Raw genomic sequence first — 21,620 nt, 5'->3', positions numbered from 1 at the left:
TGTAGTGGAACAACTCTATGTCTGGGTATTATGTAAAATTTGTTATTGCACTATTTAAATTAAAAAAATAAAAACAAAAAATAACATAATTGAATAAAACATTTGATTAACAGCAATTTTATGATTAATAGTTTTATGACTTGATTGTAACATCAATTTATCTTTACTTGTTATTACTGAGCTATTTGTGACTGTAATTTTCCTTTTTTAAAACTAATTTTAATAATTTAATTGCATTTAAATAATTGGCTAATTTGTTTGCAGACTTCATCTTTATTGTTACAAAGTTTAAAAACAGGTAAATATAAATTCATATTATTCAAATATTTTAATTTTAGCTGACAAGAAAGGCCTTATATTAATCTGTAATAGACATTAATTAAAAATGCATCTTTTTACGCAGCGCGCATAGATGCACGAGAAAGACTTTATTTGCGTGTCCTTTCTTTAGTCAAGCTTTCAGTCGTTTTTCAGGAAGTAGCTTTTAAAGGTTCCTAGGTTTTTGGTGTTAATCGATCCCAGATATATAGTGTGTTTTTTTATGAGAACTTTTTTGAAAGCAATTTTACACCACTTATAGTTATCAGAATTTAACGATTAACGGCTTATTTTCTTCGTTCTTTATAATCATTTTTAGAACATCAAAAATATATTTCAGTTTCTATTTAAAAAGTACAGTAAAATCAAAAATTCAAAACTTAGGTGTCAACATCTAAAAATGGTTTTAGCGCATTTTTCTTAAGCTCAAATCTTCTACCCTTTGCAAGAAAAAAATTGGATTTTCAGTAGTCCACTTTGGTTGAGATATGGCCTTCAAACTTTAATATGTTCTAGTACATGTCCCCAAAAGTATCTGTAGCGTTTTGCAGCCATTCTTGCAAAGGATAGAAAAATTGAGCATGAGAAAAATGTGCTAAAAACATTTTTATATGATGACACTTAGGTTTTTAATTTTTTTTTTACTCTACTTTTTAAATAAAAACTGAAATATTTTTTTGGTGTTCTATAAATGTTTATAAAAAAACGAAGAAAATAAGCCATTTATAATTAAATTCTGATAACTATAAGTGGGGTAAAATTGCTTTTTAAAAAGTTCGCATAAAAAAACACACTGTATTTTATGTGCATTGTTCAATATCAGATTTGTCAACATTACCTTTCTATCTTTTTAGATGTCTAGGTATTTAATATCTATCTTGTCAACGTACTATATATCTATAGATAACGAGTGACTTATAGCAAGAAGTATCACCTAGTTTTTAATCTCTATAATATTTTTTCTCGTATTCATTCGAATCCGGTGGATAGGATTCGGTTCTCATCCATACGAAAAAACCATGTCTAGCATCGTATTATATCCAGCTTTCTATGAATATAGAAATGTACAATCATAAGATTAAAACCAGTATTCTAATCGGTGCCTCCGGCACCTCGGGGCTAAAAAAAACTAGTTTTAATCTTATAATTGTACACTCTATATCCGCGGAAAGCCGTTTATAATACGATACGAGAAATAACTATTATGTCTTTGAAACTTTCAGACACCGAGGGCCTGGTAGCAAGAGGTACCTATTCTCTAGAAAGTTTACTGGCGTCTCTATTAACCCTCTACCTTTCCATAGCTGTTTATGGAGCAGCTCTCATCTTTCATACAAGGAACTACATATATGCTTACCTAACTTTTCAAAATGAAGCTTTTCTATAATAAGGTTCTGTCCTTATGTCCATCCGGACATCTATAACGGATCGCCCTTATCGTTATTTAAGGCATGTCAGAATTATTTTATTAATATAATATTTTTCACTATGATTACTGTAACAGTTTCAACAGTAAAGAAACTCTATAATCCTTACAAGAAAGGTCCATTTAAACCATGATGATTTGAAATATATATATGTAGATGTAATTATCCTATTCATCTGCTTTATGGAATAACTAGCGGCTTCGCCCCTAGCCTCTAGGGGCTTTGCCCCAAGAGGTGACCAAAAAAAATTAAGGTGAAATTCGTAAAAGGACCAAGGAAATCTCCTGCAAAAAAAAAATGAAGGACCAAAAAAAAAAATTTAAAAAAATGAGTGGGGATTTTTTTATTTTTTGAGGGGTTGGGGGTGTCCCACCCCCCCCAAGAAAATAGCTTAAAACCATCACAGGACCAGTAGGTATAATCCCTGAAAAGTAGAGCCCAAACGGTTCAGCGGTTACTGAGATCTTAAGCTTCAGACGGACAGACAGACAGACAGACGGACAGACATCGTTCTACTTTGTATTATAGATGATTCCTAAGAAAACAAGTCACTATATTAGAAGTTAAACAATATCCTATATTTATATATAACAAATATATAATTTAGCTTTTACTTTTACATTAATATTCTGCTTATAGTTCTGACACTCTACGTGTTTATGTTCGTTTGTCAAACCTTTTGATTCTACAGTTTCGCTTTCATGGATGTTCCTAACAAATCGATATTAAATAAATCAACAATAATTTGGAAAAGTCGAGTTAGCTCCGAAAAACCTAAAAAATAAACTACATATTTATCTATAATTTAAAGTCCTCAATTTGACACAAACAATAACATAGTTAATGTAAAAAGCTCAACTTTAAGGAATTATAATTTTAGTCCTGTCAAAGATTGGTTTTGGCGCGACTATAAAAATGCTTTCCTTTTTTTCGCATTTACAGGTTATAGGATATTTTAAACAATAGAGGGATGGGGGTTGGAGGTCAACTCTCTTTTTTATATGGCTCCGATAGAAAAATCTAATATCCTAAAACCAAAATCTAAACAAAAATTAAATATGATGGTGAAACCTCTATGTGTTGGTTAAAGAAAGGGTATAAATATCGAATTATTTAAAATTTCATGTGCCGTATTTTAAGCACGCTAGATCATTGGTTGTGTGATTTCCAGGGATGAAGGGAGACATTAGCTCCAAATTGTACTAGTACACAAAGCTTTGTACACCTTCTTACTGTCATTAGCTTATTCTAATTAACAGTTTCTAACCTTTTTAATCATTAATTTTCATCTATAGATGGGGTAATTTTGTTTATCATCATTAGGGATGTAATTTAATTTATTGTCCATTGTCTTATCCCTTTAAATCCCTGGTGTTTCTAGGATTGTGTAAAATCACTGTGTTCACTCTCTTATCTTTCCTATTATCAATGTTTTTTTTCAAAGTAGCGCAGCTACTTTCATATTTGTATTGTGTCTGTACGTCTAAATAGTTTGTTTAGACAAAACAATTTCAATAAGTTGAGTTGCTTGCAATATTAATTCTAAACTTTTCAACACACTTTGCAACGTAGATTCTCAACGATAGGTAGCACAAGATTGAAATATATGTTACTAAAATCTAGAACTAATAAGCATTCTAATATTACTCCTACATTTTTATAGATTTGCTTCTACTAATAATTAATTTCATTTCTATAAAGTCACTGTCAAGTAGAAAAAATTATATATCGACACAATAAGAATTTATATGGAATTGTTCATCCTTGTTTAAAATGCCTCCAACAGCCTTCAATGACGAACGATCTTTTTTTCTACTTTATCTGATCTTCAATTTTGCGGTGTTTATTTATTACCACCATATAATGCTGTACAAGTACAACTAAAAAAGAAGAAATAGGAAATGTTTGCTAAACCATATGAACGTATCTTGTGTATCTTTAAATTGAAATTTGAAAACTATAACATAACAAAATTTGTTCATTAAAAAATAATTTTGCTTAAAATAAAGAACATCTAATTTTTCATGAAAAGGATAAAGAATTTGGACGTTTTCAATTTAGAAATAAGAATTAGGTTTTTCATCTTGCTTTTGTTTATTAAGACATTGATAAATTCACAAAATTAATTTTTGAAAGAGAAGATTTTCTAAAAATTTTGTCGGTTCGTACGTCCGTCAGTAACATAGCTATATTATCGTCAATTTAGGCATTACGTCATGATGATTCCTTAGATTTAGTGCACGAAGCAACTCTTTCAGTATTATCTTAATTTTTAGAATATCGATTCCTAGGGCTATGAGGTATAATGTTATAAGTAAAGCATCTCTATGATTTAGTCAAAAATGAAAGTATGTCAATAATAAGGATCTTAAATTTAAGTCATTTTGGGATGTGCAGCTTTTATACAATAAGGTCATTTCTGTTTATTATGTATTATGATTAAAAGCGATTGCTGAACGTCTTATGAGTTATACTAAATAAGGTGTTCTGACTATAGAATTGTTACGCTTTTAAAAATGTACCCAACTGCAACAGGAATTACCATGCCAAGTTTATACTAGTTGGACAGTTTTAAGATAGCTAACTTAATAATAAGAGTAATCCGTTACGTACGAACTGACTGCTCTGTGGAAAAGCTTTACTTTACATAGATCAGATACAAAAAGTGAAAAAAGCTGCAATGACACAAAAATATAATGGGAGTAATCCAAAATATTTTTAAACAATTATTTTGGGTGATTTTTAAAAATACAAACTAAAGATAAAAATCTGTTAAAAGTTGATAATAAAAATTTAAGAAAACAAATACTAGAATACAGAATAGTCATCACTAAATATTCTAAAAATCAATTTTGAAAAATCGTGTAAAGTCCCTTTGGTGGCAACGCTACTTAAGGGGCGATTCTTCCTTTTTTCCACAGTAGCTTTTCTCCTATTTATATCCCCTGCGGGGGGCTCTAACCCTGTGGGGCCAATTGCCTAACCCTGTAGGGCAATCACCAACTCAATATAACCTAACCTAACCTAAAATAACCTACCAAAGGCCATTTTAAAAATACGACGAATCGCTCATTAAGGGGCGTTGCCACGAAAGGGACTATTCCCTAATGATCTTTGTATGATCATAAATTATGTTTCTAAGTACTATTATCATTAATAATACTTTTTTATGATGAAAATGTACATTAGGAATAGATTTGTTAAGTATTTTATGATTTATTTAACATATATGTATAATTATGTCTGGGCAAAGAATAAATATGTAATTCAAGTTATTTTTAAGGATTTGAATTTTTAAAAATCATAATTACATAGTATTTCTAATAATAACAAATTTTAAGATTAATCACAGGCGTGTGTAAGGGGGGTGACAATAACCCTTGTAAATTGGAAAGGCCTGCCTTCCCTTCTTTTTAACCATCTCAAGGTTTATACCCCCATCTGGAAAATGTCTTTGCATGTCTTTTTTAATATTATCATGTTAAAAAAAATTATCTAGATTGCCTTTTTAACAAAATTATCTACACTGAAATTATATTTTCTTTGAACACTAAGGGGGAAAGTACAAAAATGGTTTTTAAAAATATTGAAATAAGCAACAAAATAACATATATGTAAAACTGCTACAGTGGTGTTTATCCTGGATATCCGCTGTTTGTGAGTTTATGTGTACAGGCGGTACATTTTGGAGTTATGCCAACAAGAAGACACAATATCTATGCTTTGGAAGGTACGACATATCACCCATATATAAAAGTAACATGATGTCTGTCGGTATATGTGGTTGTAATAAAGGATTTTGCTGCCCGTCTGACCGATAAAGTTCTTTTTTTAAAGCCCTTTTTAAGTCCTTGCAAGGTGTTTGATAACAGTTATATCATTTATACAAATCTTTGAGAATCAAATTGAATGCATTCATAATGATAAAAGAAAGTTAGTCAATTAATAACAATTGATTTCTTTCAATAAATATAATACAATACTTTTAAAAGCAAATAAAATTTAATAAATAGCCACTCATTCTGTATAATTGGTTCTTAAAATCCTTAACATTCCCTAGCACATCTTTTTGTAATGTGATTATGGATAAAAATCTGTAAAATGATAACTTATGGAAGCAATATTTCCTTTTCTGTCCAAAAAAAGAGTATTAGGTTAAATAACACCTATGTAACAATGCCACTACCAACTATTTCATTGAACGACCTTTGTATGTAAGTCCTAACTGTGCATTGTATTGAGTTGCATTTGTTAATGGGAAGAGACATCCCCCCTCAATTTACAATATTTTTCATGAAATTTATTACACAGAGTGGTCTAAACCTCATCTGCCTAATCCTGGACAATTAATTAAATTTACATTAGAAGAAGAAAAAATCTATGAAGAAGAAAACCATATGAATCTCATTTCAACGTTGTAGATTTTTGCAATTAATGCCAAAAATATTTGCATATGTCAATAATATTTTACTTATACAAGAAAACTATAGGACAATGGATTTTAAATTATCCCTCCTGCTCCTACCTTACTACTTTATATTGTAGAATATTATAAGGATGGGGGGTATTGAGTAATCATTTCATATTATAATTAGCCTTTATATATCTCATACCAGGTCAAATAATATTATTAACCCAATTTGAATTTAAAAGAGGTGTGGTCACCATGATTTGCATAATAAGAAACAATTTATCATTATACATTTCATTCTCCTGTAATTGATAGCTTTTACATTTATTTAATTAATTATATAGACTAGTGATCTAATTTTTATAGTTTTAGTTTTAAATAAGGTTATTATTGTCCCTCATTGCGTAGGGAATATTTTTTCTCAGTTGTTAGTACAGATAGATGTTTTTAATTTTAAGAAATTCAGTTTATAATATGACCATCCAATCAAATAAAGTATAAAGGATTCTAACATCTACTGAACTGATTGAGTTATTTTTTTTTAAGGAATCTCCACATAAGTCTTTTTTAGCCTATTTTAGCGCAGCTCCTAGTAACCAAAAAAAATACTATAAAAATAACATATTTAAAGGGAATCAATTTTATAATTATTTTTAAAATATTGATTAACTTGGCGCTAAGAAGAAACCCGCTAAAAAAATATACATTTATTTAATCTTGGATTATTAAACCATAAATCTGTTTAACTTGTAATTATAAACTCAGGGAGTGAGGATAAATAAATGAATGTACAAAGTTAAATGATGTTTTTCTGTTTGTCTGTGTAAATGATATCAGTAGTAGATTGAATTTTTAGGCATTTGCTTTTTATAGAATCTATGTATATTGTATATTGCCTTTGCTGGTTTTATGCTATTTTATATGATTCAGAAAGTTTTGGTTTTCTATAGAATAAGTTTTTCATGTAAGTTTCTAAAGTTTAAGGAGTATTTATATATTGTTAGCGCTAAAACAAAATATCTTTGAATGGTATAGGTTGTTTTTAGGAAGGTCTTTGAATGGTTTTAGGCTATTTTGTTGAATTATCCATCTATGATAACACTTCTCTTACTTACTAAATAATATTTTTTTATTAATTACCCAATCTATAAATCCCTAAATTATCTTTCAACAGGATTTTGAATATAAAAGAAGTTTTATCACAAACACCTTATTAGTAAAACAAGGACAATTTTCTTTATATTAGCACAGCTTACGTGCAAAGCCTTAAACTTAAATCTGATAGATCAAAATCAAAATAGCAGCTGATAGTGCCTAATAATAAATTACGTAATTCAATACAAATGGCTAATAATAGTCCTGTATACATTTTACCATTGGTCAATTGCAATGTATACTGGCCTATCATTTGTTATATTTATTGTTTGGCGTCATTGTTTATTAGGCACTATAAGCTGCTTCAGTAGTTTTATTTGTAAAGGGCGCGAAGTTTTTTAGCCTTTTCAAATAAAAACTTAAACATGACCGTTATGACCAAGAAATTTCGATTATATTAGATTAGGTTAGGTTAGGTGATTGCCCCGCATGGGTAGAGCCCTTCGCGTTGGATCGAAATAGGAGAACATAATTGGTCCAGGCTAGCAATTTACGGGATCTTTAGCGACATAAAGACTGTAATAGCTTTACTTTTAAAGAATGCTTTAATGTGACAGTTATCAGAGAGAGAGAGAGGGGACAATGGGCTGTCCTTGCACTAGTCAACAAAGTTTTATAATAATGTTTTCTTATTCGTTGGCTTAAAAACTTTAGTGACTTTAGTGAATTTTGATAGGTTGCTTCAATAAGATAAGTGTTCAAACATTTCAACCTCTAATTCTAATCTACAGAAGGGGTAATTTTGTGTATCATGATAGGGGATGTAAAATAATTTAACGGCCATTATTTTATTCCTTTAGATTCCTAGATAATTATTATGAATATTAAATTTTAGAGTAGCTGCGCTATTTTGAATAATATATGTAAATGAAAAAAATAAAATAATCTTTCTATTCATTATTTTATATTTTTTTATGAGATGAAAAAAATATTGATAATTTGTTTATCACATTTGAGAGAAAAATTACTAGGAATAAAATCATAAAAAAAAACAAGTTACTTTTGACTAACATCAAACGATAGAAATGTTAAAGAGAAGTAAAAAAAATAATATGGTTAAGTAGTTGAATGTTTGTTTTCTAGAAATCTTAAAAGGTCAATAAAACAACCAAAAGGAAACTCATATAATCTTTTTAGAAAAAAAGACATACATTACATACATTGAGGGAAAGCTTAATTTTTATTTGAAATAGTAATCAAAAAATGTTTAGTAAATAAACCTAATTTTTTAATGTATTAAAGACTTGTAAACTCTTTTGAGACCCACTGTTTTAGAGGTCCTTAGGACCAAACAAGTACGAAAAGTCATTACAATATTTAATTGGCGGAAAAGTTAAAAACAGAATTATAAGTTATCATAAGATACAGAAGCTTTACTGTAAAGGAGAATCAAATCGGTTCAGCGGTTAGCGAGATCCTTCGCTACAGACATAAAATCTTGCCACTTTTTATGATAGGATAGCAAGAACTACTAAAATACCTACAACTAAATATAATTATCTTATAGACCCAAGCTCTTGGGAGATGTTAGAGAAGCTGTACCTGGTTCTGGACGTGACGCCAGCCCTGGCGGCTGCAGCCGCTGTCGTTGTGAGGTCACATCTACCAGCTGCTGTTCTCATTCTATTCTCAGGTTAATAGATCAAATTTAAAAGTATACCAACATACATAAGCAGCAAAGCACAAAAAATCATGAAAGGACTAACAGACAAAGTGATTTACATAGAAGATGTTCAGTTGATAAATCTTAGAAATAACAAAACCTTCATAAAAAATAATGTATATTTATTGTCTTTTGATGAATGACCGACAGACAGACGGACCAAGTAGAATTATAAACTGGGTGATTATATATAATAGGAATCTTAAATAGCAGCTGAGAAAATTACATTTTACATATAGCTTTACAAACTGATTGAATGACGGACGGACGTACATGCCAAGTGTATTATAGAGTAGCTTAGCTATTAAGAGACAAAAATCATAAATTTAATTATTTAACAACATTAAGATTTTTTACTTTTTAGGGACATGGCGACTCCAAAACTCAGTCTCGCTGTCACTCACCCTCACATGGACGTTGCTGAGCTATACCTGGCACCTTCTTATCATAGCCATTCTTGCCTCCCTATTTTCCAGAACAATAAACAGCACAAAACCCAACAAAAGCACAAGTCAAAAGCATAATAAAGATGATAAAAAATCATCAAAACTGTCAGATAAAAAATCCGCGGGATTGGAGAAAATCTCGGCCATCAGAAAATCTACCAAGTCAAAATGTATGCCCTCTGAAAAGCCAAGTTATCATATAAGGTATTTTTTATTGTTTAGTAGCGTAGCTTTTAGAGAGAATGTTTATAAAAATTTGTCAATAACATCTAAGGATTAAGTCTTATAATAAATAAGTAGACTGGGACCTATGTAAAGCTTTTCTAAAATTAATCAGTTCATTTGTTTACGAGGTCTTAACAGTCAAACATGAAAAGTTGATCTGTGATGGCTTTAGGCTATGTATTAAGAGATATAAGTTTTCCGGAATTGTAATGTAAGGGAGTAGATTTGAAATCTGCATCAAATTTTAAGGATTTTTTTTTATAAAATTCGTTTTTTGTATAATTCTTTATCTAAAAGCGGAAATACAAATTAAATTAATTAATTTTGGCATCTGTGATTGGTAGATTTAAAAAATCTGCGCTCTGATTGGATGTCGTACATCATTCAACCAATTATAGCGCAGGTAGTTTAAAATCCACCTATCCTATTGGTCAAAATTAATTAACTTAAAATGTATTTTCGCTTTTAGATAAAGAATTTTACAAAAAACGAATTTTATAAAAAATCCTTAAAATTTGATGCAGATTTCAAATCTACTCCCTACATTAAAATTCCGGAAAACTTATATCTCTTACTATGTATACATTATTTTATCTATTTTAATGATTTTAGGCTATTTTATTTCCCTTTTTTTCCTATATGTTATGTACGCAGCCGATAGTTTTCAATCTTTATCATTTGATGGTAATATTACTTTTTCTTAGAATTGAGAGGTCAGTTATGTCTTCTGATTCAAGTGAGGAAGGAAGCGAAGAATCTAGTAGTCCAGGTATGTACGTCCATAGGTTGTATAGTAGCACAGCTACTCAATATTCTAGTAGTCCAGGTATGTACGTCCATAGGTTGTATAGTAGCACAGCTACTCAATATTCTAGTAGTCCAGGTATGTACGTCCATAGGTTGTATAGTAGCACAGCTACTCAATATTCTAGTAGTCCAGGTATGTATGTCCATAGTTTGAACAGTAGCACAGCTACTCAATATTCTAGTAGTCAAGGTATGTACATCCATATTTTTATAGTAGCACTACTGCTCAACATTCTATTAAAGTAAAAGGTTAAAGGTTTTAATTCTATTCAAGTCTAACATTATCAGGCGTATTTTTTTCTAAAATTTAAATTTTGGGATATTTTTGTACATCTTTGTTATTTTATATTTTTTATTATAATAAATTTACATATAGGAATGCTAATGGGATAATTTGAGAAAATTATTATATAAAATCTCAAGTAATATACACTTATTATTCAATTTAGAGTCATCATACATACTTTAAATACCGTTGACGCCTTTAATTGAATAAAGCATACTTAAAGTTAAAAACCATGTAATGGCATATAGAAACTTTGATTTAGTCATAAAATGACTGTTAATAATTTTCATATTTTAAATCATGTTAGAATTTTATGATAGATTTTAAACTGTAAGTGGAAACCTTAAAAGTTTTTTGATTTTTTTGCTATGTGACGGTCTTTTTTATATGATTGTCTTATTAATTTGAACTAGCGATTTCTAGGACAATAAGGTACACAGTTTTTAGCATAGTATATCTATAATTATATCTATTAATATAAGTACTATAATATAAAGCATCTTTAAATAGTTATGTAGTTCTCAATTTAGACTTGAGTATTCTATGTATTTTGAAGTATACATTTTTTTTTAAATACTGTCATCCTTGTTTCTTACTTTAAATTGAAAACACCTTGATTTTACCATTTTGCCTGAAAACATTACATTCACTCCGGGAGGAAGGGGACATTGGGCTGTTTATTACACTAGTCTTTAAAGAATTATAATAATGTTGCTTAACAACTTTGAGGACTTTTATAAAATTTTTATTGGTTGGTTGTCCAAATGTTTCAACCACTAATTGTAAATCACAGATGGGGTAATTTTGTGAATCATTATTGGGGATGTACATCAATTTATAGGCCATTATCTTATCACTGGCATCCACTAGACGTCAAACCTTCCACCCCCCCCCCCCTCCAAGCTTAAATAACCACCCATCTTGAAAATTTGGGCGGGGTCAAATACTTGGTTCATTATAATGTTTATTTTTCATTTCTTTTATTAACTTAATTGTATTTCACATCTTAATGATTTTTCTTTCAACGGTTTTTCAAATTAGACATATTTTTTTTAGTATAAATTGAAGTTAACTTCCATAAAAAGGAAAACTCAAAATTTTATTATGACGTACATTCATTATTTGAAGAGTTGCTTTGCAAAAACATCCAGCTTAATTGTCTTAAGAATGTAGATAGCCGACCTTCTAAAAATAGTTATAGAAAATCTTTGGATATCAGTAAACTAAACATTTTTTTTAAATTTTAAACTTAGGGTGATTCTAAAGCATTAATATTAAGGGTGGTTTGCCTTAGAGTGCCTTATCGAGCATAGTAACCTCCACTACTCTGAAATAAATTAAAATGAAGAGAGGGCGAAGTAGTTATTCTATTGTTTGTTTATGTTAGGTATATTTGGTTATATTTAGTACTTGTAAGCCCCGCATGGTTGGGGTCAACGAAGAGTTTAATCATGGGACTAAATTTATAATAATACCTTTATACCGTATTGATATTTGTTTTGACAGTAAATAGCCTTAGTATTAAAATGATAGATAAATAATTTAATTCTTCAGACACCGCTAGATGTCAGTCCAGTTCCGAGGACACGAGTACGAGCTCTGGCTCCAGCTTGGATAGAATTTCTCCTCTGGAAGAATTTAACACTTTGTACAGGTATTATTTCAGATAGAGAGGGGACAATGGACTGTAGAAAGTTTTATAAATTTGTTGTATGGATAGTTAGGATTTAGAGAAAACTTTGGCATGGATTTGATAATATATAAAAACAAACTTTTCTTCCATATTGTGAGGAATTCTTTTTTATATAAACTATGGTTGAAATATTTATCTCAATTGTCCTATTATAAGGTATTTTAAAAAGCTATAATAGTTATACACTTTAGCGAAACTTTGTAAATTTACTTGCTATGTTTTCATCTATCTATAATACAAAGTAGAACGATGTCTGTGTGTCTGTTTGTCTGTATGTTTGTTTGTTTGTAGCGAAGGATCTCGCTAACCGCTGAACCGATCAGGTTCTCCTTTACAGGGTAGCTTCTTATAGGTCCCAGGAAGGTTTATAACTATTTTCTTGGGGGGTGGGACACCCCCAATTCTCCAACCCCCCCCCATTTTTCTTTTTTTTTAACTAAAATTAAAAATAAGAAGTTGAATCATTAAATTCGACTCTCTCCTCCTCAAGTGCCCCTATAGGCCTCTAGGGGCGTAGCCGCTAGTTTTTCAATAAAGAGCACAATGAAAGATTTACAATTATTTTGGCTGGTACGTTATTGGGTCGGGCAAACAACGTTTTTACGTCTGTTATTTTGAGTGAAGATTCATACTCTACAACCCAATATGTCCGTCTGTCTTTCTTTGAACTTTTTTATTTGACCTTCTTGGCTATTCTTCTTCATTTTATATTAATTTGCATCTTTACAATGTTGTCATCCTTGTTTTTATAATAATTTAAAATATTATATTTAAATTATCAAAAATAAATAATTGATTGTTATAATTTTGTATTATTATCTAGGAACAAAGATGCTGTCAGAGCCTCTATAAAACTAAAAGAAAGTAATGTTATCTGAAGAAAAAGAAAATCAACTTTTTAATAATTGTATAAAAGTAGCATTTAAAAATTGTTATTTTACAAGTTAGTTGGTCTTATACTAATATAATTGTTTTATAGTTTTTAATGATTATTTTGTAATTTATTAAAGTTCTTACCAGCCAAAAACATTATACACTTGCCATGAAACTTTTATTTTTTAATCTAGAAAAAAATGCTTTTATCATATCTTGATTGGTTGTTTTAACTATTAGTATCCAAACTTTTCAACCATTAAGTTTTATCTACAAAAAAGGGTTAACATTGTTTTTAATCATCGTGGATATAAATCAATTTGCCAATCGTAGTCTTATTCCTTAAGATCCCCGATTTTGAAAAAAAATGTATCAACCATGATTAATTTGTGATATTATTGTTTACATATGTTATAATTTTTAGAATATTTTATATTTTATTGTGATTGTTTTTATTTTTATCTCTCTAACGTGTCATAAACTTAGTCAAAAAACATAGATTTTAATATTTTTTCTTTATTTACATGAGCGTAGCCACTCTATAAACACTCATTAGATGTTGTTCTATGGATTGAAAAATTTACATTGTTATGATCATAGAAAGTTTAGGTTCAAATGCGATTAATTTCTGTTGGATAAACTGGTTTGTATGTGTACAAAAAAAGAATATAAATTACGGTTTTTATTATTGGTTTATTGGCCCTGGCTATCTGTAGAAATCGGTCTATTATAATTTGCAATGAATATCTAGCTTTTTCTTGGTTTTCCTCAATCGGTTCTCTTTTCTCCTGTTTTCTCTCTCTCTTTCTCTCTCTCTTTCTCTCTCTCTTTCTCTCTCTCTTTCTCTCTCTCTCTCTCTCTCTCTCTCTCTCTTTCTCCTGTTTTCTCTCTCCCTTTATCTCTCTCTCTCTTTCTCTCTCTCACTCTCTCTTTTTTTAATGATAAATATTTTTTTCATTTAAATATCTTAAATTTTATCAATATATCTATCCTATCTTCTTTTTCTTCTTGTTTATCAATCTATCTGTTTTCTTATTAATCCAAACTTTCCAACTACTAATCCCCTCTACTTATTACCCCCTTAAAAAGAGACAAAGTGAGTAACAGTTTGATATGATAAAAGGAAATTAATAATAGGTCATTGGTTAGGCTACTAAGCCTCTGTCTCTGCCTGTACATACAATAGACATAATAGTATTAGACTGTCTTTGATTACAAACAAGATAATATTTTCATTCCAATTAGAAAATATTTTGGTGTGACTTAATCAAAGAATACTTTTTTCACTTCATTTTGGTAGGAGGTATAACTCAAGTGATAATCTAAAAGGAACAAAAAGTGAAACTACCTTGTTTGCTATAATAATATATTCAAATACAAGTGGCTGTGCCCCTAGCCTCTAGGAGTACTTAAATTCTAGGGAAAAATAGCTAGAATTTACCTAAAGATCTGTAGAAAGCTTTCCTGAAACTTTATTTAATCGTATGATTTTAAGTAACAAAAGCCACCTTACTACTTTTATAACTGGTGGCTATGCTCCTAGAACCTAGTGTCTCTGTTTTTACGGACAGGGAATACCAGAAAATAGAATAAAACCACCCCCAGACTTATTTCTAAAAATAGCCCAAAACCACTCTGGAACCCGCGACCGTAGCTCAACACGTAGCGCATCCGCTCGTCGTCGGGAAGGTGATAGGTTCGAATCTCGGTCCGACACCGCGTCATAACTAAAGACGTTAAAAATTGTTCCTACTGCTGCTATGTCAGGTGCGCGACATAAATAGTTAAAGTAGGGGGAATGCCTTGGCCCAAAACAGGCGCAACTCACTACCATGCACAGTTAGGACTTCTCAGACAAAGGTCGTGCAATCAAAGGGTTGGTTGTCTGATTGGAAATTGGATTCTTTACACCGCAATCATAGGGCTTAGGGCTGACAACTCTATCCCATATCCATAAAAAGCCACATAGTTACAGAAACACTGACAAATTGTCAGCGGCCTATGCTCCCCCTGTGGAGTGAAAAGGGCTTGTTACTGTTACTGTTACTCTGGAACCTTTCTGAAAATTCATCAAATTTTGGACAAACAATCATGTTTAGCTCTATTGTATGAATGCGCGTAATAAAGGCACAGCTGACCGCAAGGCAACCATTAAAAGGGGTAATTACAGGTTATTCAACCATGGGTGCCGTAACGACAAGCTTATTTTCCGTAAATTCAATGTTTAAAAGGTTAAAATGCTTTTGATTTATTTTTTATTGTACTTTTTAAAATTCTTTTAGATAATACTAATAAATCATTGTAGAATAAACATTATGGAAATTTTATTAAAAATAACAGCCCCCGCGTGACAAACTACGCGCTTGACTAGCTTTAGCCTGTAAGTCGAGCGGTCAATCAACCATTATCTTTGACAAGTAGTGATTAATAAAGGACAGATGGCGCGCTCTGCTGTAAACCATTTAAACTTCCATTCTCACGGTTTTTTATGGCGAATATTGTCAAATTTGTTATTCGTTGCAAAGCTACTCTATAACTAATTTAAAATATAAAGTAAACTAATAGAAATATAGTAAATATAGGTGCCTGTAGATTGGTAAAGTCATTACCTCTACTGTATTAATAACGCATGTCTGATTGGATTAGATAATGGACGATAAATTGATGTTAACCCACAATTATAATAAACAAAATTAAACTTTTTGTAAATTATTATTCGTACAGTAGAAAAAAAGTTCCAAGGAACGATTTTTACCAGGACTTGAACATAATAATTTTCGCCAAACTGTAGCAGATATGCTTTATTTTAGGAGCTAAAGATGAATGTTGTCATCCTTGTTGTCAAAGAACTTTATTGTCATTCACCAAATGACAATATGACACAAACGACAACAATATAATTATAATAGTCGGTTATGTTTTTTGTACCTTTTTATTAAATTGTCACTTTTGGTGTTATTTTGATGTTTTCTCATACTTTGCAAGAGGGGATTCTGGGCAACCCCCCACCCCCCCTTCCTGCTTGCTGATAAGCTTCTCTAATGTACAATGGAGCTTCGTATGTGTTATATAAGAGGGAGGGGGGGGGGACGACCCACCTAAGAAAAAGAGCTGCCGGATTTTCTTTGTTTATGAAGCTAAAATTAAAAGAAGTGGAACGACTTATCAATATCCATCTACTCCCAAGAGCCTCTAGAAGCATCAAGGATGCCACAGGTAATTTACATTAGTAGAAAAGTATTAATACACACAAGTATAATATGAATGAACTAGTATGAAGTAACCAAATCTAAGTCTGTGTTCCTGTGCCCAAAATATGAAAGCGGAAAGGAAAATTACAGGAATTGAAAATTTTTATTTGATTAATTAGACAACAGAAGGTTAATAACGTTCCTACAATACATGCAATTATATATTCCTGAAATGGCTACATTAAAATATATAGTTTCGTATTTTTTAAAATACTTCGGGTGGATCGGGTAATTTGAAGTTTCTAAGATATTCCTTTTCAAAAAGAGTTAATCTTTTGAAATATTGCCATCCTAACAAAGCATATGATATGTCCATTAGACTGAAATGTCCTATAATAGGTCAAAGTAATTGAAAAGAAGTTTTTCCTATATTGGAAAGTCTAACTAACTGATTTGAAACTTTTAAGGGTTAAAATCAGAAGTGTGTAAAGGTTAGTATAATCCAATTTACTTGAAAATTTTGACAACCCCATTTTAAAAGGATGTGTATCAAACCTTGTCAAGAGGGCAAGACGGCCTGTAGTGGAGAGCTAGGTGAATCTACAACTCTTACATTTCTAGGCGGTATGACATCCCCCCCCCACCCCCCCCCCCCAACTTTTGCATGCTTCTGGTTAAAATATATTTTTTGGTTATTTTGTAGAAATATAACAGAGAAGGTTATGCATGTATTCCAAATATAGAATTTACAGACATTATAATTTTATTGAAATTATAACGATAATAATATACATATTTATTTATTTATTGAAAATTTTGTTATTTAATTTATTATTTTAACTTTATGTTTTTGAATAACTTTTAGTTGATAAATATACAATGCAACGAAGAACAACTACACATTGTCACTGGCTTTCGAAAGTTTAACTATCTATTTTTTTCCTTATAAAACAAAATATATTTGTAAGGATAAGACAACGAACATTAAATTGATGTAAATCTTAAATTATGATAATTATACCAAATTATAGTTAAAAATTTGATGAAACTTTGGGTACCTGTATAATCTACAGTCCAATGTCCTATCTCTTTATGAATTTTTGGGTATTGCCTCTAGGGGCGAAGCTACTATCAATTTAGAGAAAGTACAGAACCACAAGATTTGATTTAACCTGTTGCCTCTAGTTTTCCTGAGGCATCTTTGTAGCATAATTTATAATTTACATTCAATTGATTGTCCTAACAGGTTCAAAGTTTTTAAATAAAGTTTAATAGATGATTGTGCTCTATAAGTGTTACTTTTTTGTAAGTTTTTTTCTTCCAAATTGTCTTTTATCTGCTAGTCCAAACGTATCAAAACATTTTTTATTGTTAGCATAAGTATGTAGTTATATAGCCTTTGACTGTCGATATGTCAGCGATGACCAATTCTAATTAAAACCATAGATTCGATGTAAATATTGTCAAGAAATCTCTTTGAAAAAAACATGTCGAATTAATGACAGCCACGACCACATTCTATTAATACCATATTGTTGATATAAACCGATAGAATACCAACTTGATTGTTAGACAAACATTGAAAAGTATCCTCGCGCGACTAAACACATCTTAAAACCTCATCAAACACTGGAAAACAATTTAATTTGTATGTTTTCAAACATTTCTAGACAAATTGTAAACATAAGATTTACTCAAATCATTTAATTATCACAAACACAAGACAAACAAGACCAATTAACGAGTGTTTTTACAAAGGAACTAATAATTTTTCTATAATTAGGGTAGGTCTCTCTGTCCATCCGTCACGGACAGTTAGCTCTTTTCATTAAAACTTAAACAGGTTAGAATTGTATTATCGATTTCAAACTTTGCATGGTGATTCCTATGACATTTAAGTACGATTAAGGAAGCGTAGTTACTCTATAATTGTTACCCGACAGTACGAACGTCCATTTAAGACATGCCTATGATTTACTTTTTTGACTACATATTTTGTATGTTAAAATTATCCTATTATCTGATTTTTTAAATTCTGATTCCTATTACTACGAGGTACAATGTTATAAGCGAAGCATGTCTATAATCAAGTCCTAAAAATGTAGGTATGTCCATAAACAGTATCATATATTTTAAGGAGTTAAACAACAAATTTACTTATCATTTTGTTCATTAATATTCTGCTTAATCAGTTCTTAGTTTCTTTTATGCAATTTTAAAGCTTATTTTTATGAATGTTGTTATCTTTGTTTAACTAATAAACCTCCAATACTATTATAGTAACATATCTTGCCTTGAGATGTTAAAAGTTGAAAGATAAGTGAGCCTTAACAAGATAAATATTTCAGGTTCGGTTTATAATCTCGTTCGTTTATTGACTGCATCGTAAGAATACCCATAAGAACAGGGATTTTAAGGGATAAGACAATGGACGATAAATGGATAAATCAAACATAACTATCACTACTTCAATTAAAGATTTGTAATGAAAAGTTTGGACTCTGCTATTTTGTACCACCAAATCTAGATTTCATTAAAGCTTTTACCGTTTTTAGGCCACGAATAAGAGAACGATTTTCAATAAATCAAATTTTGATTAAGTGTAATATCCCCTACCTCCCTGCATAAGATAAACATGTTTAATATAATTACAAATTAGAATTTAATTACAAGGAATATGGATTAGGAAATTATACAGTAGCCATAGCCAGGGAGGGAGGGTTCATGGAGAATTAAATTACACCGGTACCCAAAGTTTTATTCTTTTTTGTTGGTAAATTCCTCATTTATTTAGGTAAGTTGAGGTTAATTGATTTAAGCTAGCGATATTATTCCAAATTCAATATTAATAGAATATAATATTTTTAGATTAAAATAAATTATTTTATAATTTTCACAGAATTTATAAATTAATATTATTCTGTTTTGTGGAATAAAACTTAATGAACCGTAGAAATAAATAGATTTTCAAAGAAGATAATTCTTTTTTTGTCAGAAATCTGAGGGGATTTGACAATTGATGAAAAGTTGATCTACAAAGTACATCTTCAATGATGATAAACCAAATTATACCGTTTGAATACTGGTAGGTTTAACCAAACAATCAAGTTTTTAGTAAAGTAATAAGAGATTGTATTTAACAAACTTTGGGTACCTGTGAAATTTAAATCGAATTGTCCTCTCCCTCCTTATTTTAACTTTTTAACTTATTTTTAACTTATTTCCATACTTCTATTTCTTTGTCTCTTTCTCGCCCTCTATTTCTCTCTCTCTTTCTCTCTCTCTCTCTCTCTCTCTCTCTCTCTCTCTCTCTCTCTCTCTCTCTCTCTCTCTCTCTCTCTCTCTCTCTCTCTCTCTTTCTCTTTCTCTCTCTTGATTTTTTCTATTTCGCCCTCCCTCTAGCATCCTATTATATGAATTAAAACAAACACAATATCTATAATACAAAGTAGCTTGATGTCTGTCCGTCCCTCCGTCCGTCCATCCCTTAATATCTCTGGTCCTGTGGTGGTTTTAGGCTATTTTCTTGGAGGGGTGGGACACTCCTAACATCCCCCCCAAAAAAAATCTCTCCCAATTTTCTTTACGAATTTTGCGAATTCGCGATTTATTCGCGAAAATTTGCAATCAATTCGCATTTTTACGGCTGGGTATGTAAAAGAATATGTAATTATACCTCTTGGGGCAAAAGCCGCTAGTTTTTAAATAATTCAGTAAATTTTTAAGGTATTAAGCTCTCCTTTGATCTATTCTAATAACGAAGCTAATATATTATACAAATCTCCATTGAATGTAAACAATTTTGTGAAAATAAGATTTTAAAAGTATTTTTCAGTTTTGGGAGGGGTTATATAATGTTTATATGCCGCCAGTTATATGCATAAACCAATCAATACTTATTGTAAGTAATTTAAGTTACTCAGCCAACGAGTCAGAAAACGTACTAAACTTCAGGTACTTGTACCAACTAATACTGAAGTATTTATTTTCATTTGCTGATTTATATTTTGTAGATATAGTTGAAACTCTGCATTGGTCGGTCTATTAGACTTGGATCTTACACCAAATTAGCATACACTCTAACAAAGTGAAACTTGTAGCTGGCTATAATAACGACTCTAACCTAATCCATCTCCTTTACCCCCATCCTCTCCCCTCCTACTGGATGGACGAACTGACCAATAAATACTGTCTTTGTGAGCAAGCTAAATTGACGACATGTTTTCCTTTGTCATAACATCCACCTATTTTTTACATCCATTGTCGGTCGTGTAAGATCACTAATATTATCATATTAAATCATATTAACAGATAAACATCAAGGAATTATAAAACTTACATTCTCTTTCATTTGGGCCAAATAATATCCCTCCCTGATTTAAGAAAAATAATAAGATTAAGATGGGAAAGGGGGGTTGAGAATAATGTTCATCTCACTCTTAATTCTTTTTTTTAGGGGGTTGACGTTGAATAGTAATACCAGGATGGGAGGGGACAATAGACCATTTATTGTACTAGCCCCTAAAGTTTTATGATAATTAATTATTAATCATTGACCTAACAACCTAACATTTTTTAGGACTTTGATTGAATTTTGATTGGTTGGTTCATTAAGTTAAGAGTTCAAACGTTTCATCTACTAATTGTAATTTACAGAGGGGATAATTTTGTGTATCATCCATTTATCGCCCATTGTCCCATTTAGATCCCTGATGAATACCTGATATTTGCAGACTTTTCTGTCGACTCATTTATAAGATCTTATTACACATTATTTTATACATCCATCTACTTTGTAATAGAATTTCAATGATTATAAGTTATGGGTAACGGGTTGTAAATGTAAAAAAATAAAAGTTTTTCCAGTATCGCTTCAAAACCGATTAGAACCAGTACTAACCCACATTGAAAAATAATGTATAGCATCGTATTATATCCAGTTTGTTACGAATATAAAAAAGTACCATCATCAGATTGAAATCAGTTTTAGTATTCTAAAATAAAATTATGATAAAATGGATGAAAAGGGAAGGGGGGGATTAAAATGGTTTATTCGAAAACCGAAGGATATTATCGATTATTTAAGCAGAAATTGATGTCTTCAATTATATTTGATTTTCATATT

At 30.5% G+C, this 21,620-nt stretch overlaps 1 protein-coding gene across 1 annotated transcript; it reads left to right on the top strand.

Annotated features, from left to right (window-relative positions):
- Window positions 1-5,378: 5,378 nt before the first annotated feature.
- LOC145324096 (uncharacterized) lies at window positions 5,379-13,812 on the top strand. Its single transcript, XM_080166728.1, has 6 exons — window positions 5,379-5,475; window positions 8,819-8,944; window positions 9,339-9,624; window positions 10,350-10,414; window positions 12,293-12,392; window positions 13,255-13,812. The coding sequence occupies exons 1-6, from the start codon at window positions 5,439-5,441 to the stop codon at window positions 13,307-13,309; spliced, it is 669 nt and encodes a 222-aa protein (XP_080022854.1). The 5' UTR covers window positions 5,379-5,438; the 3' UTR covers window positions 13,310-13,812.
- The last annotated feature ends 7,808 nt before the right edge of the window (window positions 13,813-21,620 follow it).

Source organism: Acartia tonsa, chromosome 7 (genome assembly GCF_053477335.1).
Source record: "Acartia tonsa isolate MP-2025a chromosome 7, ASM5347733v1, whole genome shotgun sequence".
In the NCBI taxonomy this organism is placed as follows: domain Eukaryota; kingdom Metazoa; phylum Arthropoda; class Copepoda; order Calanoida; family Acartiidae; genus Acartia; species Acartia tonsa.
The sequence above is the reverse complement of the archived record's forward strand: the minus strand, read 5'-3'. Positions and strand labels throughout refer to the sequence as shown.

Excerpts from the sequence above, each read along its gene's own strand:
- LOC145324096 (XM_080166728.1), top strand. The coding sequence starts at position 5,439 with ATGCCAACAAGAAGACACAATATCTATGCTTTGGAAG. Across the intron at positions 8,945-9,338 it reads TGTTCTCATTCTATTCTCAG|GGACATGGCGACTCCAAAAC; the intron begins GTTAATAGATCA and ends TTTACTTTTTAG. Across the intron at positions 12,393-13,254 it reads GAATTTAACACTTTGTACAG|GAACAAAGATGCTGTCAGAG; the intron begins GTATTATTTCAG and ends ATTATTATCTAG.